The sequence below is a fragment of the Cimex lectularius genome, unplaced genomic scaffold (genome assembly GCF_000648675.2).
Source record: "Cimex lectularius strain Harlan isolate CLEC.00 unplaced genomic scaffold, Clec_2.1 scaffold131, whole genome shotgun sequence".
Taxonomy (NCBI): domain Eukaryota; kingdom Metazoa; phylum Arthropoda; class Insecta; order Hemiptera; family Cimicidae; genus Cimex; species Cimex lectularius.
In genome coordinates this window covers 501,672-528,685 of record NW_019392685.1, presented here as the reverse complement: position 1 = coordinate 528,685, position 27,014 = coordinate 501,672, and the positions used below count along the sequence as shown (strand labels likewise).

The 27,014-nt window shown below is 37.3% G+C and overlaps 3 protein-coding genes across 8 annotated transcripts in view; 2 read left to right on the top strand and 1 right to left on the bottom strand.

The window, feature by feature from the left end:
- The first annotated feature begins 647 nt into the window (after positions 1–647).
- LOC106663206 (kelch-like protein 17) lies at positions 648–6,987 on the top strand. Of its 2 annotated transcripts, XM_014387869.2 has the most exons (13): positions 648–1,143; positions 4,129–4,251; positions 4,306–4,470; positions 4,526–4,662; positions 4,738–4,909; positions 4,968–5,165; positions 5,218–5,330; positions 5,388–5,542; positions 5,622–5,798; positions 5,856–6,110; positions 6,186–6,346; positions 6,674–6,757; positions 6,852–6,987. In XM_014387869.2, the coding sequence occupies exons 1-12, from the start codon at positions 964–966 to the stop codon at positions 6,704–6,706; spliced, it is 1,869 nt and encodes a 622-aa protein (XP_014243355.1). In that variant the 5' UTR covers positions 648–963; the 3' UTR covers positions 6,707–6,757; positions 6,852–6,987. The 2 variants fall into 2 exon arrangements, with proteins under 2 accessions (XP_014243355.1, XP_014243354.1); XM_014387868.2 differs by lacking the exons at positions 6,674–6,757; positions 6,852–6,987 and adding an exon at positions 6,438–6,530.
- Positions 6,988–9,682: 2,695 nt separating this feature from the next.
- Positions 9,683–12,648, top strand: LOC106663236. The gene is made up of 5 exons (XM_014387920.2): positions 9,683–10,070; positions 10,249–10,315; positions 10,411–10,536; positions 11,854–12,096; positions 12,220–12,648. Exons 1-5 carry the CDS (start codon positions 10,031–10,033, stop codon positions 12,494–12,496), a joined length of 753 nt encoding a protein of 250 aa, XP_014243406.1. The 5' UTR covers positions 9,683–10,030; the 3' UTR covers positions 12,497–12,648.
- Positions 12,649–16,697: 4,049 nt separating this feature from the next.
- Positions 16,698–27,014, bottom strand: part of LOC106663152 (cyclin-dependent kinase 14) — a 134,311-nt gene continuing 123,994 nt past the window's right edge. For 3 of the 5 annotated variants that reach the window (XM_014387754.2, XM_014387757.2, XM_024225769.1), the window contains 9 exons: positions 23,514–23,540; positions 20,944–21,179; positions 18,095–18,186; positions 17,855–18,029; positions 17,610–17,796; positions 17,329–17,543; positions 17,100–17,261; positions 16,949–17,039; positions 16,698–16,881 (listed from right to left, as the gene is read on the bottom strand). In XM_014387754.2, coding sequence (XP_014243240.1) covers positions 16,811–16,881; positions 16,949–17,039; positions 17,100–17,261; positions 17,329–17,543; positions 17,610–17,796; positions 17,855–18,029; positions 18,095–18,186; positions 20,944–21,179; positions 23,514–23,540 — 1,256 coding nt within the window. In that variant the 3' untranslated portion in view covers positions 16,698–16,810. The remainder of the gene's footprint in view (positions 16,882–16,948; positions 17,040–17,099; positions 17,262–17,328; positions 17,544–17,609; positions 17,797–17,854; positions 18,030–18,094; positions 18,187–20,943; positions 21,180–23,513; positions 23,541–27,014) is intronic. The other 2 variants (XM_024225770.1, XM_024225771.1) reach the window with 2 other exon arrangements.

The window sequence follows — 27,014 nt, the reverse complement described above, 5'->3', positions numbered from 1 at the left end:
AAACCGTTAATAATTATTTAATATTTATGCTTATATTCGAAAAAATAATTATTCATAAGTTTGTCGTTTTAAAAAAGAGTGAAATTGAATTAAATTATGTATGACGTCACATTGTTGATAACTAGAGAGAAGGTAACGGTTAACCGATGGTGACAATCAAAATTCTTTATTTTTCAAACTAGTTGTTTGTAAAAAGTTATTATGATTTTAAAAATATATTATATTGTTTGTTGCAAGAAGCATAATTTTACGTTTAAATTGTTGATTTTTTGACTTTTTGATTTGTTTTTGAATGTTTGTTTAAAGATTTTTGGATTTTTCCGTTTTTTAAATTTTATTTTGGCTTTTTATTTGTCAAGGCGATTTTGGCTGTTCAATCAGTATTTTCTTTAATTGTTTGCGTTTTGTATGAGAAAACGTATGCAGAAGTATGGAGTTGTATGACGTCACGAACGCTATAGGATGCTGCAAAACTTCGGAACTTTTATTTCTCTACCATTTTAAATTGTACATTATATTATTTATTATAATTTCGTTTGATTTTTTCTGTTTTTTTATCAATTAAAGCCGGTGGATTTAAAGGAAAATTGTTTTGTTGTTCTTAGCTGTTTTGGGAATTGAAAAGGCATTGTGTGTTTTTATTTTTTTTTTTTGCATGATTGGGGGGAAACCTTCGTTGAACCCATTACTGTTATTCTTGCTTGTCAGTTCCTGCTTTTTAAATTTTCCGAGACGCTCAGGGAAATTCCTCGGGTCGTCGGTCCTGCCAAAATTTCCAGTTTTGAGTGGTGCTCGCGGTGCAGAGGGTGTCGGGCTGAGCGCCTTCCCGGCCGGCTAAAGGAATTTCCCTGATTCAGAATTTCCTTTTGTTCCTCTCTTCCCCCCGGGTCGTACTGTCACAAAAGAGAGTTTTGATGAAAGGCGATTTGGGGGCGTTCGGCGGACGGTGGGAGCGCTGATATTATGGTATATCCCCGTTTTATATTAAATGGGATTAGGGAAGACACATCTGCAAGGTATCTCTCTGTCAGGAGGGAGGAGCGGCAGAGTTCGGAGAGCGAGTCAGAGACCCAGTCGGACGACCTAATGGAAGGCCCAGGTTCGAATGAGTACAAATTCGTCGAAGCATCGCACTCACAGCAGGTAAGCGGTGAGATACGCTTTGCCACTACGTTGCACAAACCACACAGTAGAACGTCACAGGCTTGATACGGTTGTCCATCCTCTTCTTTACTCACATCGACCAAGATAAAATGTCTTCCAAAACCAAAATCCCATGAACAAATCTTTTCTTACAATAATGCCAATTTGACATAGATCTGACAGAGTCCAGTAGCTCATAAGTCATAACGCATCAAGAAGTATTAAAAAACCAACTGCTTGTTAATTTTTATATTTCATTGCAAGTAGACATAATTTCTTCTCCAATGCAGGTTCAGACATGTTTTTACACATCATATTCCAAGATAACGTTTGTTAAAATCCTTAAAATAAGTAAAATTTGACTAATTTTTATATTATTTACAATAGACACAGGAATTCATTCAAGAAAACACTATTAAAACTGTAAATTTTCCACTCTTACAAATTTTCTGGTAGACAGTTGTCTTATAATGTACTGTTATACAATCATAACCTGACAATGCAATTTTATTTCCATTTCGGCCCAGTGTTTGTTCTTGACCGCTAGTCACGACTTCGACAAATTATTGAACAACCGATCACTAAAAATCACACATTACAGCATAAAGGCCATTTCAAAACGCTCAAGTTCAATTTTTATTTTCCAGCTTTAAAATTGTCCATTCAGCCTAAAAGTACAGGAGAAAATTATGTTAAAACTGTAAATTTTTGCATTCTTGCATATTTTTCTTGTAGACAGTTGCTGCTAGACAATCATAAACTGGCAATGCAATTTTATTTCCATTTTGGATCAGCGTTCATTCTTGATCGCTCCTCACAACTTCAATCAACTTATCGCTAAAAATAAAAAATTACCATTTCAAAACCCTTAAGTTTCACTTTTATTTTTCAGCTTTAAAATTGTTCATACAACTTGAAATTTAAGGAGAAAATTATGTTAAAACTGTAAATTTTGCATTCTTACAAATTTTTCGGGTAGACAGTTGTCTTATGAAGTGCTATTATACAATCATAAATTGACAACGCAATTTTATTTCCATTTCAGCTCAGCGTTCGTTCTTGACCGCTCCTAAAGACTTTGACAATTGAAAAACCGACCGCTAAAAATCACATATTACAGCATAATGACCATTTCAAAACCTTCAATTCAATTTTTATTTTCCGGCTTTGAAAATGTGCATACAACCTAAAATTATAGGAGAAAATTATGTTAAAAGTGTAAATTTTGCATTCTTACAAATTTCACACCGTATTTTTCTTGTCAACTAATCTTATGGAGCAATTGTAATACAATCATAATCTAATCCCCACCTTTATTTAATTGCTATTTTCTATTTAATGTACGATTAAATTTAATATTTATTTGTTTTAATGGTCAATTTATTATCTTTGTAGAGTAAAATTGATTTTAGTTTTTTAGATGATCATGGGGTCTCTTGTATACTGTTAGACCAATAGAGACATTCTCCCATTTTTATACACAATTCCAGGCTGTATTTAAATATATTTTTTTTTACTTTAAAATTCCTCTAAAAAAAAACCCTTAAATTATTGCTAAAAAAAAACACAATTAAATTTGATATTCTTAATGTAAACAGAATTATCAATGAATAGTTTAAATATATTTTTTCTTTCCAAAAGGTAGATCGGAGATGAGGCCAGGAAGACAGAAACAACATTTATTTTCTTGTCGAGCTTTCGGCAGAATATATGCCTTCATCAGGACTTCGAAAAAAATCGTTATACTATGTATATGAACAGGTACATGTGTGGATAACGGATAGCCAGGGTATAATGATTTTTTTCGAAGTCCTGATGAAGGCGATATATTCTGCTGAAAGCTCGACAAGAAAATAAATGTTGGTTTTGTCTTCCTGGCCTCATCCCCGATCTACCTTTTGGAAAGAAAAAATATATTTAAACTGAGAAGGCTGATCAATCACCAAAGAAAATGAATAGTTTGTTAAAACTGTTCATTTATTGGGCTATTTATTATATTATTATTTTATTTATTTTTCACTCATTTGTTTATCTCATTCTTGTTAACAGTATAGTAGATCATAACGATTTACAAATTTAACAAAAGGATTTCTCCTGTTGACAGTTTTCTTATGACCTATTGTTGCACAGAGATAACATATCAATCCCATTTTATTTTTATTTTTTTTAAACAATAATCAATTAATTATGGTAAATAATTGATTGATTTTTGTTTTATTTGTTTTAGCGGTTAATTTTGTAATTAAAAAATGTCTGTAAATCAAAATTTATTTATTTATTACATTAATGGCAAGCAGCCAACTTTTACAACAGTGCACATACTTAAAGTATATGGAGTTACATAGTTTTAAATTTGACAAGAGATGAACAGAATAAGTGCAGACAACTGTTTAAGTTATTAGCTTTTGTACATATTCTAGGAATGGGAGCATTTTTTAGGTAGTTCGCTTTACAAAATGGTATATGGAATAGAGGAGTGAATCTGGTCCTCTTATCTGGTAGATTAAAATATATCTTCTCTAACAATTCAGGACAACTAATCATATTCCTTAGAAGTTTTACAAGAAAACAATATCAATAGATGATCTATGCTCTTCTAATGAACTAATGTTCAGTGTATTTCTAAGAGTTGCATACGATATCTGACTAGTATTTAGACCAAGTTTGTAAGAAAAGTATTTAAGAAATTGTTTTGAACAGATTCAAGTCTATATAAATAAAACAACTGAGTTAAACTCTAAAATTGGCCTTATCAGATTGAAAAACAATATTTTTAGGCAAAATATAATATTAAAGTCCTGTGTATTTTTTTTTTTTTTTTCAAGAAACCAAGTAGTTTCAAACATGTATTTACAATTAATAGATTTTAGTTTGGTCTTTGCAATCCCGGTCTGATGTATGTTATTACCAGGGTGATCAGATACAATAAAATTTTTAGATATAATTTCCCTCTGAGCTTTCATAATTTTTTTTTTTTAATTGCAGCTTCTCCTTGGCCTTAATACGCTGAGGAAACGTGGTGAATTCTGCGATGTAACGATATCTGTCGAAGGGCAGAAATTCCCTGCACACAGAAATGTCCTGTCTGCATTTAGCCCTTATTTCAAGGTAAAAAAAAAATTAAACATTGTTATATTATTATTTACATATTTTCTTGAGTAGGCAATGTTCCTGAGTCATTTAGTCGAATCTCGTCAGAATGTCGTAACACTGTTGGGCGTCGAACCCGAAATGGTCGGCCTGCTATTGGATTATGCTTATACTAGTCAGATAATGATAACCGGTACGAATGTCCAGGCGTTGTTGTCCGCCGCGAATCTCCTACAAGTATGACTCGTTCTTAACGTCGTGTTTAACGTACGTAAACAGGTTTTATTACCAGGTCCTGCCCGTTAAAGAGGCATCTTGCCGTTTCCTTGAGAACCACATTGATGCCGGAAACTGCCTCGGGATCCACTGCTTTGCCGAGGTGCACGCATGCATCGAGCTGCAGGAAAAGACTAAGTGTTATGTCCTTCAGTATGAAAACTAGTGTTTTTTGCAAAAAAAAAAAAAAAAAAAGAAGAAAAAACATTAATGTTTTATGAATGTTAGGAATTTCTGCGAAGTATATAAGCAAGAAGAGTTCCTCAATTTGAGCACTTGCAAGCTGATGGAGCTGACTTCGAACGACAGCTTACAGGTCGAGAGGGAAGAAATTGTGTTTCAAGCTTTAATTAGGTGGTACCAGCACAAGCCAGACCAGAGAAAAGTAGATTTTCCAAAGGTAAAAAATAAACTCATTATAAAATTTCTTTAAAATAAAAATGCAATGTTATTTTTAGCTTTTAGAAAATGTAAGGTTGGCCCTTTTGAGCCCATATTTCCTAGTCGATTGTGTCGAGGGCAATCCAATTGTTGCGGACAATCCCGAATGTCTAAAATTGATTGAGGAGGCGAAGAGGTACCACCTACTTCCTGACAGGCGGCACGAGCTGGCGACACAGAGGAGCAAACCTCGACTTACCTCCGATACCATTGAGGTAAGCCAAAATCAATGGTTCATTTCGTGTAAACCTGTTACTCTGCTTTTAGGTCATTGTCGCTGTCGGTGGTGAAGATGACAAAGTGGTGTTACGGGCCGTCGAATGCTACTGTACAACGACGAAGACATGGAAGTCTCTTGCCTGCCTCCCGTTCGCCATTAGGTAACCACCTACATTTTTTTATTAATAAAAAAAAAGTTGAAAAAACATTGTAAGCAGCAAGCACGGCCTTGTCGCAAGTGGTAAAAACACACTTTACCTCGCCGGTGGAGAGTTCCCGGATGGCGGGCCATCCAGGTCTGTCTGGCGGTACGATCCTGTTCTTGACTACTGGCAAGAAATGGAATCGATGCTCGTCTCCAGATCTGAACTCGGTAGGATTTCATATTTATTTTATTATATTACTATCATAAATTTAATGTTTTTGTTTCTTCTTTCTATATATAAAAAAAGGTTTAGCCATGTTGGATGGATTTTTGTATGCTGTTGGAGGCTGGGAGGGTGCGAATCGATTGAGTTCTGTCGAAAGGTACGACCCGAGTACGAATACGTGGTCTTTAATTGCTCCGATGAAGATGGCGCTTACGAGCGCTGCCGTAGTTGCACATGACGGGCTCCTTTACGTCACCGGTAAATCTTTTGTCACTTCTGTTTTTCTCTATAAAAAGAAAAAATAAATTTTTGTAGGAGGCGCAATTTTAGAAGAGGGAGACGGAATTGAATTGGTCCAGAGGTACGATCCGAGGAGCAACACTTGGTCCGAAGTCTCACCGTTGAAGATACCGAGGAGCGGCGCCGCCATATGCGCCCTCGACAATTTTATATACGTCGTAGGTGGATGGCACGCATCGACTGACAACACGAACAGGGTCGAGTGCTACAACATCAAGACTGACACGTGGGAGTTCAGGTCGTCCATGTGTGAAAAACGTTACAGGCCGGGTACAAATATATATATACATATTTTTCATGATAGAATTTATTAAAGTGAATTTTGTACAATTTTTTTTTTTCCAGGCATATCAGTTATTGATGGGAAAATATACGTCCTTGGTGGTGAAGAAGGTTGGGATAAATACCATGCGTCCATAGAAGTGTACAACCCGGAAACTGATACGTGGACATTGTCAGGGGAGATGCTCACATCTCGCAGCTGGCTTGGATGTGTTCCATTGCAGGTAATTAAAAATAAAAAAATAAAATATTTATTTATATACTGCTTGTGGAAATTATTGGCAAAAATTAATTTTAAAATTTTCCTACTGCTAGATTTCAAAACAAGCCCGTGGTTCTTATTTCCAACAGTGAAACAACACAAATTTAAAAAAAAAAAAAATAAATAAATAAATAAAAACTTAACTTTGATGTAAGTAAAGTAAATTATTTTTAAGTTATTAGCAAAAAAAAAAATTTTTTTAAATAATTGAATTTTCACAAGCAACACAAAACATAAATTATTTTGTTATTACCATTTAATTATACTTTTTTTAATGTGTTTATTGCAGGTTCGTAAGTCCAACTGTCGAGACGTGCCCTGACATCAGCCCCCCCGCTTTGCCTGGATTTTTGATTGATTTCTAAACTCACCGGTTAGGAAACAGCCAAATTTTTTAAAATTTGTCTCAAAAATAAAATAAAAATTATAAATAATAATAATAATTTATAATTTTCTGTCTGTTCAAGGCCGTAAATCAGCCGAGTGCTCCACGCCCATTGCTAGCGGGTATTTTGTGAAAAATAAAAACAATAAAACAGGAAGCTTTTTTAATAAGCATAACTATAAATTTTTAAACACAAATAAATAATATTAAGCGTCAAACTTTAATTTTATTTTAGTGTTTATTAAATTAAGTATTATATAAAATTTATAGTATAATAATTGAGCTGTGTTATTTATTAAAACTCGTTGAAACTCTCTTAACCAAACGCTGGTAAGATTTTTTTTTCATTCTTACCAACTAATTATGTGTTGTTATGTGAATATATTTTTGATTTTTATATTTACTGCCTAGAAAAGAAGAATAAAAAGTATAAAAAAATACAGCGTATTTTTTCTGTTGAGTTACCAATTTGTGAGTAAAAAAAAACAAAAACAAAAAACTCAATCCCAGCGAACCATCCATGGCGTGATGACATTTGTTAATCGTGTGATATGTTACATTTTGAAAAATTTTTGTGTAAATAAATTTTTTTTGTTAAATATTATATTGTGCACTGTTTTTCAAATACCCGAGCCAAAATGTAAATTGTATTTTCCAACAATTTTATGCAATTATAATTAAACTATATTGCAAATACAAATGTATTGATGGATTATCGATCGTAAAACACTTAGGCCCAAAAACTAAAACATTTAATAGGATTTATCGATTTCATGTCTCGATCTGCATTTAAAATGTTAGGTTATTAATTGTGTGCTTGTATCTAAAGGAATCGATTTTCAGTCAAATTTTTCACAATTTGAAATTTGTATAAGAATTAGTGTCAGAAAAGAAATTGTTAGGGGGGTGAATAGAATTTGAATAGAATAGAATAGAGCATAAAATTTTAGGTTCAGCGAATTACGTTGAAGATTTAGGTGGAGCTGATCAGCATCGACATGGAGGCTAGAGACAGGGCTGGTCCGAAAAGCCCCATTTACAATCCTCAACCCCATGTTTTGAATTGGATCAATGATGCCAATTTTTTTTTTCTTTGGCAGAGTTATATACTTCGCTTCTGAATTCCAATCATGATCGTACTAGAGCATTACATAGGCGCATTAGTCCTTTACGATCAGCATCCCCCAATGAACAAGAACTGACAGTTCTTAACACTTATTATGTGTTGTTATGTGAATATATTTTTTTTTATATACTGCCTAGAAAAGAAGATCGAGAGCACAGAAGAAATTATTTTTAGATGTGCAACACAATTAAGTTCCTAACAAAAACAAATCCTAGGTATGTAATTGTATCTTTCTAATTATCAAGACCCACATCTATACTTTTCATTCCTTGTACAGGTTATGCAGTTTTCAGTGCCCTCAAACCAAAATGATTATCCCCCTGGTTTTTACCCGACCATATTCCACTATATTGGCGAAATATAATAACACCACCACTCCTGACTACAAATAGAAACAGGAGTTTCAAAAAATCAAAAACGCACTGCCCTCAGCGACGTATGTACAAGATGGTTCTAAGATGTCAGTGGTGTTGGAGCTACAAGTATCTGTGTAAAAAGGAAATATTTATTTTCAATAAATCCCCTAGAAAGCAACTATAGCGCCGAAACAATAGCCATAAATAAATCCCACAACATAATCCATTCATCTTATAACCATTACTTGCTCTGACTCCATGGCTGCTCTGCAAACACCATCCTTTCAGCAATTATGTTACGGTACAGGATCTATTTTACGCATTGAGATGTCTTGAGTAGCAAAGGTAACAAGAATTTTTCTTTGGATTCCTGATCATGGGTATTCCTGGTAATGAGAGAGCAAATAGCTGCCAAGGAGGCAGTTGGAGATGGGAACATTGTTGTGGAAGTAAGCAAGTATAATCTCATTGCGGCCTTTAGGGAGAAAATATATTTACAATGGCAAAAACCTGGCATTCAGTTACAAACAACAAGCTTTGTGAAATCAAGTCAACCACAAAGGCATGTTCTTCATCGTTTAGGTTGAAGAGAAGGGAGGAGGTTGGATTGAGGTTGAGAATAGGGCACTGCGGGACCACCAAGGGTCACTTAATGGCCCATGACCCTCTGTCTGTATGTGTAGTATGCAATTAAATAATAACAACAAAACATATTTTACTATATGTGGTGTTTAGTGACCGTTAATCGATATTTATTTAGAAATCTTGAGATGCGGTCTGGTGTTATGTAGGTTTCAGAAAAACATTTTCTTTATCGTACCAACGTTTTGATCTTTATTGGAATACTTTGATTGAATATATAAAAAATATATTTTGCATTGTATAAATTCACTTTTCCACATCCAAAATGTAATTGTTATATGTAAACAATGTTTGTAATTCCCAGGCTCTTGAAGATGATCCCAATAAAGATCGAAACGTTGGCACGATAAAGAAAATGTTTTTCTGAAACCTACATCACTCTAGACCGCATCTCACGATTTCTAAATAAATATTTTACTATAACGGAACAAATAACAAGAAAATGCTATTCTTTCCCGAAAACGCTGTATGAAATGTTAGGAGAAAACCAAGAAAATATTGCTAAAATATTTAGTTTTTTGACAGCAGCAAATTTAATAAATAAAATATGTATAAAGGATTAAGTAAATATATGAATAAAAAGTAAATTAAATTACTGGTTGGATCGGAGCCATAGGCCAAAGTGCCGGGATAGTTCCTGTCCCTTAAAAGAAATATTTAATTTAAAAATATTTTCTAACAGTGGGTTCATTTTTTTGAGCAGTGAATCTAAATGCATTGAATAGATCGATTGTCAAATTATCGATATAATTGCACTAATTCATCCATTGTTACAAATTTGACCACGGAGGGGCACCCTTCATATTTTTCTCTAGCTTACAATTTCCAAACATAAGAATTTAAAACATCCGCTTTTCTTTTTTGTCCGACGTAATTTTTCTCCGGAAAATCCTATTTTCTGAATTGATTCTGTTTTTCTTATTTTGCGCATTTACGATCTTTCCCTCGGGCGGATGTTGGAAACTCTACTCGTGTTTATCCGGCAACACTGTTTTTCATCGAGACCATTGTTTTTCCATGTAGTCCTGTCCTCCTTGGAGATATTTTCGTTAGGCGAACTCTCGACAAGAGAAGAAAAATAAGAAAAACACAAGATAAAAAGACAAGACGAGCGGCTCGAAGAAATAAAATTCTGTGATGTTCGACCATCTGGCTTCCGTAAGGAAAGTGGAAAAAAGGTAAAAAAAACGGCCAGAAACTATACTATTATTTTGTATTAAATTATTCCTTTTCCGGTTATTGGGGACGGGGCCGAGGATCGCTTCCTAGGAAGTGTTCCTGATTTGACCCTCCCAAGGACGTCCTCGACGGAAATTTATTAACAAAACTGTATTGGTATTGTTTTTATTCTCGACAGATCGAAATGTCCGAGGACTTGAATCTACCAGAAAGCCTGGAGCGGCTGGAAATCAACCCGGAGAGGTGAGTCGTCGTTCCTTCATAAAAATAAACTCCCCCTTAGAAAAAAAAATGTTTTTATATTTTTTAAATTATATTTTCCTTTCTGCGTTTATAAGGCATGAGGGCAAATCGGATGAGAAAGTACAGCCAAAAGGCGATGACCCGGAGTGTTCGCTCGAGTTGCTCTCGCTCAACGCAGTCTGCCCGAAGGAGAGTTGCCAGTGTAACAAAAGGAAAGAAAGGTAACTGTGGTCATTCCGATACATATAAACACAATTTATCATATTATCAGTCAACAGTGAAGTCCGAAGTTATCCGATTGTAATAAACCCCTGTGTTATGCATGTCAAACTGCTTGTTGCCTTAACCTTTCAAGCCAAGATCAGTCGGTGTACTAGGGCAATTATTTATTCCTAGATATAATCCACATTATGTGTAAATATAAATTAAATCTGTGATTTTCAATTAAGAACATTTTAAAACAAAAGATCTTTCATGTTCGCATTGAAAATAATTCTAATGCGTTTTCCTCGAGCAATTTGGAAAAACCAAACTTGGATAGATAGAAACTTAGTTAATATTTTAAAAAAAAGTTGAACTTATGCGGATGTAACTAGTATTATACTAGAATCATACACTCAGTTTTCATGAGAACAAGAATGATTTGCAGATTGTTTAATTTATATAGTGCCAACTCTTTTCAATGTAGTTGTCATTACCGATCATTTTGGCGTGTAACTTCAGTGGTGGGTCTGGGTCTTTTATAAGTTTTACACTTTTTGTGAGTAGGTTACTCACTGTTATCTAATTCTTCTGTTAGTGTCTCTTTTGTATTTATCATATACTCTCTCGTTCACTCTTCCCTCTTTTGGCTATCTACTTCTTACTTTCATTTCTGGTCTCTCTTAGACTTTCTCTTCTGAATCATCTTTCACACGCACTCTCTCTCTATTTCTTTCTTTCTTTACTGCCTACTCATTCACAAGACTTCTTTAACAATCTTTTGAAATCTATCATCACTCACTCCTTCACTAGGTTTTTTAACCATTTTCTGAAGTCTATCCATCGCTCACTCTCCCCCCCCTCTCTCTCTGTCTCTCTCTTACTCTCGCTCACTCATTCACTAGGCTTTTCTAACCAACTGATGAAATCGTCCATCTGTCACTTTCCTTTTTTTTCTATAACTCAATTTTTCTATCTTTCTCTTTCTTCTTGCTCTCCTTCTCCCTCTTTTGAAATTATTTATCTTTCATGTTTCTTATCTCTCTTATTTTTCTAATGTCTCAGACTTTATTTCTCTCACTCTCACCCTTTCCACTCCTTTCTGGTCTCCTAGGTTATCTCTTTTTCTCGCTCTTGCCCCATCTCTCTTTAAAGTTTATTTCCTTCTGCAACCTTTTTTACTCTGTCATGCTTCCTCTTTCTTTTTACCTTGGTTTGTTTGACTCTATTTCCCTGTATGGGAAAAAAAACACAGTAAAATGTCAGTTACAGTGTTGCTATGTCCGTCTTGGCAACACAAAAGTCAGTTACATGTAAACACTGTATAAATTTTTCAGCCGCGACAGGGACAAGGCTGTGAAGCGGCTGGGACAAAAAAGGCCGATACTGCGGCGTAGCAAGCTGAGCCCTGCAGTGCTCAGGGCGCCAATACTCAAACTGCCGGCGGCCCACATTGAGCCTGTGAAGCACGCAGTCATACCTAATGTTGCAGGACCGTTGAAAGACACGAAAGCCCTCCGCACAAGATTTCAAACTGAACAAAACACGCCTTCTTGTTCCTCTGGAACGCCAACTTACAGGTAATTTCTTAATTTTTTTAAATTTATAGTTAGATCTATATTTTCTTTTTAACATCAACCCACTACAATTTAAATAAAGAAGAGATGGATCCAGATAGTCAATTTTTTTTTTTTGTTAAATAGAAATGCTGAGTATTACAACAGGATCGATACACTTCCTCCTGCCCTGAGAGCGCAAGGGATAACGCAAGAGTCGCTCAACCGGCTCCAGGGCGAGGTGCAACGTTCCAACTCGCAGAGCTGCTGCGCCGTCCAGGCAAGGATTGCCGCAGAGTCACCGCAGACCCAGTCGCCCACCATCGCTGATGACACCAACATAGACGAGCTTGCGAGCTACTTCGACCTGTTCGTCCACATACCGAAAAAGATGTCGCAGATGGCCGAAATGATGTACATATGAGGTTTTGTTTTCACCCCTCCCCCCCAAGTGAGAAGTCATCGTCGTCGCAACAGTTACGATTGACAAGGTGGACAGAATTATATTTTGTATATTGAATCTCCACCATTTTTTCTCTGACTGTCACTAACCATTGTATTAAAAAAAATTTCCGTTTATCTATTTTTTCTTTCTTAACTCTCTACTCTTAATATTTACATTTGTATAAATATATAATAAAAAAATTATATATAAATAAAACATGTTTAAAAAAGTTCTAATGTATAAATATTTATAGAATTTAAATATATTTAAATAAAAATTAAATTCCTTATTTTTCTTAACCAATTCAATGCGGGACTGAAATCCAAGACCATCACTCAGATTAGCACGACATTCTAATAAATAAGTTTTATGACTCATTTTTTGTACCGTTTTATACCACACTGGAGCCAACTTTACGCGGCGAAAGTCTTAGCAAGCAAACTCGCAACTCAATGCATTTTATCCAATTCACTTTGCATGATACAACTTTTCAGTCACGAATCTTTTAGATTATTCGTATTCTAAACCATTTCAAAACCTATTTTGACAACTTTTTCTTCACTAATGGGTGAATGAGGAAAAATATTTCCATGCTGAACAAAAAAAAAGAAGAAAAAAAATTGAAAAAACCTAAATACTTTTTAGGTAATTTTTTCTCTCTAATAGTTATCTAATTTTTACAAGTTATTAGTTAATTTTAATTTTTACAAAATGAATTTAAAAAATAAACAAAAAAATGATTTATTAAACAGCGTATTTGTAACAATAATTTTTTTGCTCATTTTAATTGTTTAAAATTAATTTAAAAAATAAAATTAAAAAAGAAATAAATAAAATTAAGTTAAAAAAATAAAAGTATTTACCATAAAAATAATAAATATTAACACATTTTTATTATTTGAATAATTTAAAATTTTTGTTTTTGCGCATTCCAAAAACCATGTTACCAAATTAAGAAAAAATATAAATAAAATTAAATAAAAATACAAAAAACAATGAAACTATTTACAATAAGAATAATCAATATTAACATATTTTGTATTCACTAGTTTTTGTGGTCCGCTTGACCAATCAATATCTTTCAATTAATTAAGGTTTTTAGTTGGGATAAAAAAGTCAGTGTCACGAGTGGGATTCGAACCCACAACCTTCGGCTTGATACGCCGCTACTGTACCACCTGAGGATTGTGACTTCGACTTTTTATCATTTAAAACTCATAATTAATGAAAGATATTAATTGGCCAAGCAGACCACAAAAACTAGTGAATTTAATTAGTTAAAATGAAGTATATCTTCACTAAAGCTCTCCATGGCCATTTAATTTGTTGCTGAGAATCAAATAGATTACACGACATTTGAAAAATAGCAAAAAGGAGGGAAAATTCAAAAGGTGGGGTTGAGATGGAAACTAAGTGTCCAAGATGATCGAGGTAGCTCAAGTGGTAGAGCAGGAGCGTATCAAGTCGTGGGTTCGAATCCCGTTCGTGACACTGACTTTTTTATCTCAACTAAAAACCGTAATTAATTGAATGATATTTTTTATTATTGGAACGATTTAAAAATTTTGTTTTGTGAAATTCCAAAAACCGTGTTGGAAAGCACAGCACGGTTTGTCGCAGCACCCCATGCAGTAAGTGTTTACTTCCAAATGGTTCCGGCTGTGGTAATTCCGGAAAAAAAATTACAATTTTTGCCAAATATAGGAAAATAAGAATATAAATTTTAATTTCAAAAAACTGAGATGCAGGTGATGAATTTTGTAAAAAGATATTTACCTGTGTCATTCTGACTTCCTTCTATATACTTTGTCAAAGTTGGTTTCCAACAATATTGAGACAATTTTTTAAAAATATTTTATTTTATTTATTGCTATCTGTACTAAATATACATTGATTAAATAGTTTAGTTATATATAAATTTGAGAGATGTCAAACCAGGAGGCAGTGGGGAGAAAAATCAACCAGTGCTTGAACTCTCTTTTATTTAATTTGGTGGGTTAAGACAGAAGGTCAGAGACAAAATAGGTAAGTTAAAAAATCTTTCATGTAGAAGAGAAACAATTAAATTTTTTTCTTCTAGTTACTAAAACTTAAAACAAATAATAGTTTTATGTACTGATAAACTTAAATATTACTTAAAAGAAAGGTTACACTTGCTGAAAAAGAGCAGATGTGAGTTTGTAGAGCTATCTAGTTGTTTAAGGTTAGAGTTGGAAATAACGCTCACAATAAGATAGTCCAGGCAGTTCTGAAATGTCAAGCGCTACGGGGGATTTATATATTTCTAACTAAAATAGGGGAAAAAAACTGGTGTTTCAAAGAGAGGCTTGACTCCACTGTGGGGTCACCTGTATCTGGCGAGATTCCAGCTCGACTCCACTGTGGAGCACCTGTATCTGGCAAGATTCCGGCTCGACTCCACTGTGGGGTCACCTGTATCTGGCAAGATTCCGGCTTCATTCCACTGTGGGGTCAAACGTATCCAGCAAGATTCCAGCTTGACTCCACTGTGGGGTCACCTGTATCTGGCGAGATTCTGGCGTGACTCCAATGTGGGATCACCCGAATCGGATGAGATTCCAGCTTGACTCCATTGTGGGGTCACCAGTATCTGGCGAGATTCCGGCTTGACTCCACTGTGGGGTCACCTGTATCTGGCAAGATTCCGGCTCGACTCCAATGTGGGGTCAATGTATCCAGCGAGATTCCGGCTCGACTCTACTGTGGGGCACCTGTATCTGGCGAGATTCCGGCTCGACTCCAATGTGGGGTCAATGTATCCAGCGAGATTCCGGCTCGACTCTACTGTGGGGCACCTGTATCTGGCGAGATTCTGGCTTGACTCCACTGTGGAATCACCCGAATCTGATGTGATTCCAGCTTGACTCCACTGTGGAGCACCTGTATCTGGCAAGATTCCGGCTCGACTCCACTGTGGGGTCATCTGCATCTGGCAAAATTCCGGCTCGACTCTACTGTGGGGCACCTTATCTGGCGAGATTCTGGCTTGACTCCACTGTGGGGTCATCTGTATCTGGCAAGATTCCGGCTCGACTCTACGTGGGGCACCTTATCTGGCGAGATTCTGGCTTGACTCCACTGTGGGGCACCTGTATCTGGCGAGATTCTGGCTTGAATCCACTGTGGGGCACCTGTATCTGGCGAGATTCTGGCTTGAATCCACTGTGGGATCACCCGAATCTGATGTGATTCCAGCTTGACTCCACTGTGGGGCACCTGTATCTGGCGAGATTCTGGCTTGACTCCACTGTGGGGTCAATGTATCCAGAGATATTCCAGCAGGAGATTAGGTAAAAAAACAAAACAATGTAAGTGCAAGTTTGTAGTAACACTTTTCCACTTTATCTCTGTCACACTCACTTTGAACCTCTATGCTTTCACATACATTTATTATTTAGTCCTCCACACCTACCTGTCACTTTGTACTACAATGCCCCCCACTTATACATAACGGTGAACACTACCTCTGTGCAGTTCTCAGTTTATAATCGCAAATATCATAACACTCTCTTTCCCAAGAGGACAAGGATCGGGAAATCGAATCAGAATAAAAATACAGTGTTTTTTTGAATGTTTTTTTATGCAAATTCACATTAATTTTTTTTATATTTTTTTAATATCAATCTGTTGGTAATCAGCAATATAAACAACCATCAACTATTTACAAAAGATACAAAGGTTGCCGCTAGAGCAGGCCGATAGACAAAACACTGCCCTTAATTTATTTTTTTAATTTTCTTAAAATTTTATTTACTCTTTTTTTATCCTTTAAAAAATAAACATAATATAAAAAAAGACGATTAATCGCTCCTTCTAAACAGGAGCGGAGGAAAAAAAGAAAACATCTTTCTCACTTTGTCTTTTTCTCCACTATTTTTTAAAAAAATCTACAGAGAATGGAGATGCTAAAGACTATATTAATTTATATATATTTATATATATATCTTTTCTGAAGAGATTTTTTTTTAATGCGCGGTTATTTGGACGTTTGAAACTTTCTTTCGTTTTTACAGGGGACGGTGCGTTTTCTAAAATTTAATAAAGAAAAAAAGCTAGTGCTCTTTTGATTTTTTTTTTGTTTTGGTTTTCTTTTTTTTTTATAAAGATTGGGGTCAGTTTTTTTTATATCTTCTTCTAAATTTCTTTTCATTTTCCTTGATAATAAAGGTCTCTATTTTAACTTTTATTAAACGTTTCGAAGTCGATTTGGCACATTGAGTCCACTCTCGTGGCTTCGTGGGCTTCGGTGTCACCGCCTTGCGTATCTGGCATTCACGACTTGTTCCCCAGGGCCCACATCTCTGCCTCGAGCGTCACACCTTCAACACTGAATATTGAAGCTTCTGCAAATTGTTTCAAAAAAGGGAAATTTTAGAAAACTGTATGTTAGTAATTTAAATTTTTTTTTACCATCGGGTAATTCGTAGAGCTTTTTAGGAAGTGAGGCGAAGTATTTGTGCCTCAGGGCGTCCTCGGCGCCTATCCTCTTGTCCGGGTTGAGCTGTAACATGTTCATACAAATCGTACTTTTTCTTTTCAATATTAACTCAATATCACAAACCTGAAGAAGGGAAGACGCCATATTCTCGCCTTCGGTGATGTCGTAAAGCCTTGGAAATGCCAGGCCGAGCTTTTTACCCTTGTAGGCGATTATCTTGTGTGACGAGTATCCCGGGAGGTGGCTCACACCTTCCCAAGTATCTTCCGCAGGGGTTCCTAGGATCTGTAAATAGAAAAAGTTCAGAACACTTAGCTCTGTCGAACTGAAAAAAAAAGAAAGAAAAAAATACCTTGAATATCTTGTCCAGTTGGTCATAGACCTCCCTGACACCTGGGAAGGTCGGCACTCCTGTGATCATCTCGAGGAAGATGCAGCCAACACCCCACATGTCTAATGATGTTGAATACTGCGTCGAGCCCAGGAGGACGTCCGGTGGCCGGTACCAAAGAGTCACGACTTCGTGTGAATATGTATGTGACGGTACTGATTTGGCACGTGCTAAACCTATTTATATATATAAAAAAAGAAATATTAAAACATTAAAAAAATTACTACTACAATGATACCAACCAAAATCGGCTAATTTGAGTTCCCCTATTTCGGAGATGAGCAAGTTTTGCGGTTTGACGTCTCTGTGCAAGACCCTCCGCCTGTGGCAGTACGCCAGGCCACGAAGCAGCTGGAAAAGTAGCAGTTTGACGTTCGAATATTTAAGGCCGCCTGGGTGACGTTCCATATATTGAGATAAATCCGTATGCTAGGGTGAAAAAAAAAATTAAAAACCAGATAACTAAAAAAAATGCCAAAAAACTTACGACATATTCAAAAACAAAGGTTAAAGTGTGGCGTGTGTGCACTATGTCGTGTAGTGTGACTATATTGCAGTGTTTCAGTTCTTTTAAAAGCGACGCTTCCCTTATAGCGGTAAAAGGGGCTCCTTCCTCCTCCTGAAGTCTTATCTCTTTAAGCGCTACGATTTGTTTTGTCAGGCTAAAAACAGAAAAAAGAAAATAAATAAAAAACATTTTTTTTTAGTTGAAAATAATTACACATACTTGCTATAACCCTTGAAGACAGTCGCGTACGACCCTTCGCCCAGTTGCTCCAACTTCACATAAGCGTCGGATTTGCCAAAAGGCGAGTCGCCCTGAAATATGAAAAGGATGTAAATCTGCAATCAATCGTGGAAATTGTACAAAATTTGCTTAGCCACGGCTACTGCGATGTCATTGGACAATTGAAACCAGGTTAGCCAATGGCCATAATCAAGTCATGAAAAAAAACAACTATAGCAACATAGGCATCTTGAACAACCAATTTGATCACCCCCTCTTTCATAACATTGGTCAATTTTATAAATGATGGGGTGAGTGTGGAGTTCAATCCTTTTTAAAAAAGATGGTTCCTACTCACAATACGTTGTTTCGCAACAATCCGGATTTCGAGCCCTTTAGCTCATCGTCAGGTTGAAGGGTTTCTACAGACACGTCTCTCGACATGAATTGCAGAAGTGCAAGTGTACTTATAAGTATAGTATAGTAGTAGTAAGAATAATAAGTATAGTATTTAAGTGTACTATACTTGTAAGTACACTTGCACTTCTGCAATTCATGTCGAGAGAAGTGTTTGTAGAAACCCTTCAACCTGATGATAAGCTAAAGGGCTCGAAATCCGGATTGTTGCGAAACAACTTATTGTGAGTAGGAACCATATTTTTTAAAAAGGATTGGTCAATTTTTAGACCAGATTATCAATTAACCTACTAATGACCAATTTACAACTAATTTAGTAAAGTTCATATGAAGCCATTGGGCAAACAATTGAGTCATACCTACTTTGACGTCATTTAACAACTAACCTAATGACTTCCACTTTGATATCAGTCAGCCAAATAATTGAGCCAAACCTCCTTTGATGTCATTGAACTACTAATATAGTGACTTCCACTTGGTCGTCATTGAATTACTAATATAGTGACTTCCACTTGGTCGTCATTGAACTACTAATATAGTGACTTCCACTTGGTCGTCATTGAACAATTAAGCACTTAGGTAAACCAAGCATACTTAAGCATAAAAGTGAGCAACGCCTCCTTTGATGTCATTTAACAACTAACCTAATGGCTCCCACTTCGATGCTATTGGAGACACCACTGAGCCACGCCTACTTTGATGTCTTTCACAACTAACCTAGTGACTGCTACTTGGACGTCATTGAACAATTAAGCACGTAGGTAAACCATGCATAGTTCGACACTATTGATCATAAAAGTGGGCAATGCCTCCATCGATGCCATTTAACAACTAATCTACTGACTTCCACTTGGACGCCATTGAACAATTAAGCACTTAGGCAAACCATGCATACTTTGACGCTATTAATCATAAAAGTGAGCAACGCCTCCTTTGATGTCATTTAACAACTAACCTAGTGGCTCCCACTTAGACGCTATTGGAGATACCATTGAGCCACGCCTACTTTGATGTCTTTCACAACTAATCTAGTGACTGCTACTTGGACGTCATTGAACAATTAAGCACGTAGGTAAACCATGCATAGTTCGACACTATTGATCATAAAAGTGGGCAAGCATCCATTGATGTCAATTAACAGCTAATCTACTGACTTCCTCTTGGACGTCATTGAACAATTAAGCACTTAGGTAAACCAAACATACTTTGACGTATTGAATATACAAGTAAGCAACACCTCCTTTGACATCATTTAACAACTAACCAAGTGACCACTTTGACATTATTGGACCATACATACCATTGAACCACGCCTACTTGACGCTATTGGGCGACAATAGAGCCACGCCTACTTTGACGTCATTTAACTACTAACCTAGTAACTTCCACTTGGACTTCATTGAACAATTAACCACTTAGATAAACCACGCTCACTTTGATGTCATTGGGCAAACAAGTGAGTCACGACTAATTTTACGTCATTGAAACACTACCTAGTAATGCCACTTGAACAACTAGGCAAACCATGCCTATTTCGACGTCTTTTACCAACCTGCTTAACCACGTCCACATAGGTTTTTGAAAAACTAACCTAGGATGTACGTTTTAACGTACATACAAGCAATTTAATCGTCATTGTGTGTTATTAATCACTAATAGCTCAGCCAACTTTGAGTGTATAATTGAGCTTGACTTAGACGACATTAGATATCAGTTCGAACACACCCAATCTGTTTATGGGGGGCCATTTTGACGTTATTCGATGATTGAATAACTTAGCCAAGGAAACTTTTAAGCCACGCCCATTTTGACGTTATTTGCCCATTACGAGACTAACGGCACGGATAATCTGCAATGTTCCCTCCACAATTCCAAAGGGTTGTTTCTTCTTCACGGTTCGACTTGTTCTCGAGGGCCGCCGAGTGGGGCAAAGCAACAATTTAAGTCGATGGCACTCCAAGTCACTAATGACGATTCCGCTCCTCGAAGGAAGAGTTCTCGAGGGGCCTCTTCCGCCTTCCGCCACCGCCTCCGCCAGTTAAACACACTTTGATTCGAACTTGGATTAATTCGACCCGACGCTAATGACATTTGCAGTTTTCCGTTTAACTTAGCCGGTACACGACTTTTACAATATTTAGAGAAAACTTCATCATGAAGGTTAAACCGTAAAAAATGTGGAAAATTATCGAAAGTGGCTGCATTGTGGATAAATAACCGATATGTCGGACGCATAGTCAATGGACATGGTTGGGGATGAAAGGAGATGGGTAAGCAAGCCATGTCCTAATTTGACGACCTTGTCCAACCATCCTATCTAATCCTTGAAGTCTACTATGGCATATATCATTTGACCCCTTCCCCCTGTCACTCAATACGTATTTGGGTGGTAAATATTTACCCCCGTGGCATAACCACGTTATTCCACTCACCCCGAAGGCGGAGAACCTCTTTGTCCTCCTCCTGCTCTGCTGCTGGTCCTTATTGCAGAGGAAGACTTCCGACTTGGGCCGGGGGGGTTTCTTCGGCCTCAGTATGACCCGGGTCTCCTCGTTGATGTCCTCGTCGAGGAGTTTCGAGTCCGAGGAGACGGACAGCTGCCTCTTCACCGTCTCCCTCTCGAGGCCGTCCCAACCGGCGCACACGGCTCGGCAATCTGTAACGAAATCTGAATTTAATTAATAAAGTTGGCCCTCTTCGGGCGGCGTGGGCGGACGGATAAAAGGAAAGAGGAAGGGAGAAAAGAAAAAAAAGGTCCGATTGTGGTGATTCGTATCAAGTCCCTTCATCCCTTCAGGCAGACCTTCTTCCCCTATCCTTCCGTCCGCTCGGTTAAGCGCCAAGCGAGCAGGAAGTCGGACGAATAATATAAAGATAATTTAACCCAGCATCACATCGGTGACAACTCGGGTGTGACAACGCTTATTCTCAGGGCCGATAAGGGATTTTCGCCTCGATATGCAAACTTTCCTCAACTTCGCCCCTCCAAGAAGCTTTTCGCCTCTCCCTCGGTCTAAGCACAACGGAATAATAGCTAAGCCTGGAAAAGCTCACCATGGCCATTCCTTTTTAAAAATTACGAACAAGTCCGAGAAACTGCCAGTCAACTTCAATTTCCCCAAAGATCTCACGGGGTAGAAAGGCACACAAAAAATAAAAATATCAATATTTCGAACAAAATTTTTGTTTACAATGATATCGCACATACAATATTGACAATATAGATAATATATACCAACAACATTTCTATTTTGTTGAAGAGCGCTAGCGGTTCTGGGTTCGAATCTCAGCAGAGCCCATGGGTTTTTAATGGATTACTACAGCATGAACAATGTATTGTAAAGCGGTTTGACCCTTCGTCCGCGACAGCCAACCGCGTCCCGTTATGCCCTCCTGTATGATACCAAATAATTAAAAAAAAGGATAATTGATATACTGTCAACACAAAACTAGGCATAGAGAACATTGAACGAAAGTGGATGATGGACATAAGAGACAGGAACCACCAAGGGCTCCAATCCAGCCGGGCCGACGCTCCAATTATTTTATTTACTAAATTGGCTCCTATTAAAAAGCTGAATAATTTGGCAATTTTTCTTGATTGTCTTCTAACATTTCATACAGCGTTTACGGGAGAGAATAAAATTTTCTTAAGTATGATATATGCTCCAGGATAGAAAAATATGTTTTGTTGTTATTATTCCATTGCGTACACCGCATACATGCAGAGGGTCACGGGCCATTAAGTGGCCTTGGTGGTCCGGCAATGTCCTATTCTCAACCTCAATCCAACCTCCTTCCTTCTCTTCAACCTAAACGATGAAGAACATGCCTTTGTGGTTGACTTGATTTGACGAAGCTTATTGTTCGTAACTGAATCCTAGGTTTTTTGCCATTGTAAATATATTTTGTCCCTAAAGGCCGCAATGAGGTCATCCTTGCTCACGTTCACAACAATGTTTCCATCTCCAACTGCCTCCTTGCTCTCTCATTACCAGGGATACCCGACTGATCAGGAATCCAGAGAAAAATTCTCGTTCCCGTTGCTACTCAAGACGTCTCAAATGAGTTGTATCATAGGGTTTTGCTGAAAGGGTGATGTTTGCAGCCATGGAGTCAGAGCAAATAAGGTTATAAGATGGAAGGATAATGTTGATGGATTTATTTATGGCTATCATTTCGGTTCTTTAGTTGCTTTCTAGGGGATTTAGTGAGGGCAGTCGTTTGTGCTTTTTTGAAACTCCTGTTTGTATATGTTGTCAAGAGTGGTGGATTTATTATATTTCGCCAGTGATAGTGGAATAGGGTTGGGTAAAAGGCAGGGGGAAAATCGATTTGGTTTCTTTTTGGATTGGGAGCACTGAAAACTGCATAACCTGTAGGAGCAAAAAAATCTTTCAAAGAAAGGTATAGATTTGGTATCCTGATAATTAGAATAAGAATTAATGTTAGAAAAGAGATTATTAGAGGGAGAGTAGGAGTATAATACTATAACTGACAAGCAAGCATAGCCACGGCCTGTCTGACGTGTGAAATCTCCAATCTGATTTTTCACAACAATCCAGACAGTGTTATAAAGAGTCATATGCGTTCAATGTACAGAGGCACAGGGGGTGAACTTTCATCAGGGATAACCAGCCGCCCAACCCCCAACAAGTTACGGGTGGAGTTAATCACGTATCCAGTTTCGGATTTAATTAATCCGCTAGCTAATCGTTCCAAATCAAGTCGTGAAGGATTGCCAGCCATCCGTCCTTCGGCCTTTTAACGAGCGGCTCTCGGGTTGAACGGAGCTCTTCGTTGAAAATCAATCATAAAACACTCGATGTAGCAAGAAACGCCTGGTACAAGCACGCCCTCCGGCAACAGTGAATCAAAATACTCTAGAACCGTCCTACTATCGTAATTTTAACTTTCGTCTAATATTCCAGGCAATCTTCTATATAAAAATACACAAAAAGGAAGGAAATGGGGGGGGGGTTCAAATGTAAGAGCAACTCACCGATAGTCCCGCTTCTTTTGAGCTTGTCTGAAACAAAAAAACAAAGCAAAACAGTGTTAACACTTGCTTGGATAAATACAATAAGGGTGTACAATGGTTCATTCTTTTCGGAGGGATGAATTGGGGTGTTAGCATAAAGGGGTGGGAGCTAAGAGTGTAGGTAACGAGTGGGGACGTATTGTGATTTGGTCGAGCCCTCTCATAGTATATATGCTAATCCATCATGGGCGGAGGCGAGGAGGAGGCTACATATTCATGCTATTCGCTCTGCCCCCTCGATTGTTAATTCTGACAATTGCTTTCGAAGCAAGGGACTGTTGATTTATTTGTAAAAAACAGGGTTGAGAAATCCCCTCGAGATGTGATACGATGGCGTCATGGCGACCAGGTTCATGCCTTCTTGAGTATAACCTCCAAGGGATGAGCATCGATGGTAGGCAACCGTTATTTGATGTTTTCAACATCGATGTTACTCCGTCCGTTGTTTGACCACGTATGTGAATAGGTTAGGAGTGTTCAATTTGTTGCCTTAGTTGGCTGGTTAAAGCTACTTTTAGTTAATTCTGTCTCGGAGAAGATGTGGTAGTGTTTCGTTGTAAAATTTGGATAAATTAATTTAAATTAAAGAAATGGCTGATTTTGGTTACGTATATATTAAATCTTTACCTAGTTTTTTTTTATTTTTTTTTTTTTTTTAATTTAAAACATGGGACAGAAATTGGGTCGATTATGGATGTTTTCCAAAGTAATGCTGGACGAAGAAAAAAGAGGGAGGCATTATGAATATAATTCACCGGCACAAAATACTTTAAAAATCGACGTCTATTATCCAAAAGGAACCTAGAGATCTATATATAACTATAAATGGACCAGACGGAAAAAAAAGCAAGGACCATCGATGCATAAACTGTAGAGTCGATCTTTGTACCACCATCGATATTGAGGTTCCGATGTTTAATCGATAGTGACAATCGATGTATAGACTGTAGTCGATGGTTGTACCACCAGCGATGGTTACGCTCCAATGTTTAATCGATGGTGACCATCGATGTGTAGACTCGATGTACCACCATCGATGTTTTTCTACCCATGCTCATCCCGGATCTCGGTAACGATGGAAGACCCTTCGGACAGTTGTTCTGGGAATGTTAATATTTAATTAATAAGCTGCTATAAGTTAGTAAGCCTTCTTCCAAATGCTACGATTCTAGCCTAATCACTAAATCACTTAAAAGCATAACTCAAACAGATTTTATACTTAAAAATGGTACAACTTAAAAAAAAATCAAACCACCGTAATGTTAGAAAGAAGTTCTACAGAAAAACCAACAAAGAAGAATATTCAAAGATTTATACACAAAATCCAATTGTAAACACAAGAGGGAGATTTTATCTGTTTTATTTACCTCTAATCCTTTAAAACTCGCCAAATATTGATGTAAGATAATCAATGGAGGATTGAATGAGAGATATTTAAAAATATTAAGGTGGCCACTTTTTTTGCCTCTGATTGTATATCGCACTATTTTAACTGACCCCATTTAAATAATAATCTGCGCTGAAGTTGCCCGAAGGATTTAGTTGATTTTAAGCCGTTTATCCGATCCAGTTGATGAATTGTCCATGCCAGAAAAAACGGAAGAAAAAACTCGACCTTTTAACAGTCCGAAGCGTTGCAGTTCCTCAGCCTTTCTCCGCAGCCCATTTTTCAACCAGTCCGAATGGCAAATATTTTACGAGGCCGTTATTAGAATCCCCGGGGTGTTTCTTGGGCGGATTATTAATCGTTCCGATTAATTAGGCTGAGGGTCACCCCCTTTCTTGCGAATTAGGGCTCTCTTTAAATCTGCAACTGCATTCATCCCGTTTCCTCCATTCCCCAAGGGACGGAGGCAGACAGGAGGAGCGTTTCAACAAACCTTGAAAGTCAAGGGCGATTGATAATCTTTGATCTAGCCCAACTCGCCTTTTTTTAAACAAATCTTCCGACTTTTTCTTTCTTAAACTTCTTTTATGAAAGGTCGAGGGGTGTTTTGCCTGTTAGCACGCCCGTTATCCCGGATTATCTGTGCAACCCCCGTGGGCTTCCCATTTTCCTGAGCAACTATCGGCCCTTTGACCTTCGCGTGACCGGCGGACCCATCGCGTCACGCGACCAGGACCGTCTGATGCATCCCTCCCCCCTTGGGTTATATTAAACCATCGGTTATTTCTGATAAGAAACGGCCGCCTGGCCTTCCCTGGGGAAATTTGACGATTCATTCTTACGTTTGACACGTGTGCATCGGGCACAACCCCCCACACTATGAAAAGATCAAACATGAAAACATATGAATATAAAGCGGATCATGATGTTGAAAAGGAAAATAAAAAATAGCTTTATGCACATTGCAGATTGGCTTGAGCAACATTAAGATGGATTTGCCATGTAGGTAGATCGATTGTCCAATGACATCATCATGCACGCGACTAATAACAGATGTCATTTCAATCATCTTAGCCACGCCCACTTTGACGTCATGAACCAACTGAATAACCAGCTTAGGTCACGCCTACTGTGACGTAATATACAAACAAGTTGAACCACTTTCACTTATTTAGACAAAATATCAGCCCTCTTTGACGTCATGGGCGAACTGTATAAACAGCTTATATCACGCCTACTGTGACGTAATATACAAACAAGGAGAATTGCCTAAGAGATATTTAAAAATATTATGGGTAGCCCCTTTCTTGCCTCTGAGTGTAGATTGTACTATTTTAAGTGACCCCCCCCCATCTTTAAATAATCATTCGCGCTGAATATAGCCGAAGGATTTAGTTGATTTTAAGCCGTTAACCCGATCCAGTTTCAATCATCTCAGCCACGCCCACATTTACGTCATTGCAATGTGGACAAATCAGCCCTCTTCGACGTCATGAACAAACTGAATAACCAGCTTAGGTCACGCCTACTATGACGTAATATACAACCAAGTTTAGCCACTTTGACTTATTTAGACAAATTAGCCCTCTTTGACGTCATTAACTAACTGAATAACTAGCTTAGATCACGACTACCGTGACATAATATACAACCAAGTTTAGCCAGTTTGACTTATTTAGACAAATCAGCCTTCTTTGACGTCATCAGCCAACTGAATAACCAGCTTAGGTCATGCCTACTGTGACGTAATATACAACCAAGTTTAGCCACTTTGACTTATTTAGACAAATTAGCCCTCACTTTGACGTCATTATGGAGTAGACAAATCCACCAATTTGAAGTCATTAGCTAACTGATAAAACTAGTTAACGCCGGCCTACATTGACCGTTAATGAACAACAAACGTTAATTCGCGCGTGTCTCAGAAATGGATTGGATGAATTCACGAATTGTGACGTTTAGGCAGTTGTTTGAGTTTCTCATGAACTCCTTTAAAACAGAACATGACAGATGATAGTTTTCTTCTACTAGAAAAAAATCCCGTCACAAGAAGTGGTCAAAGCATGTGTTAAAAT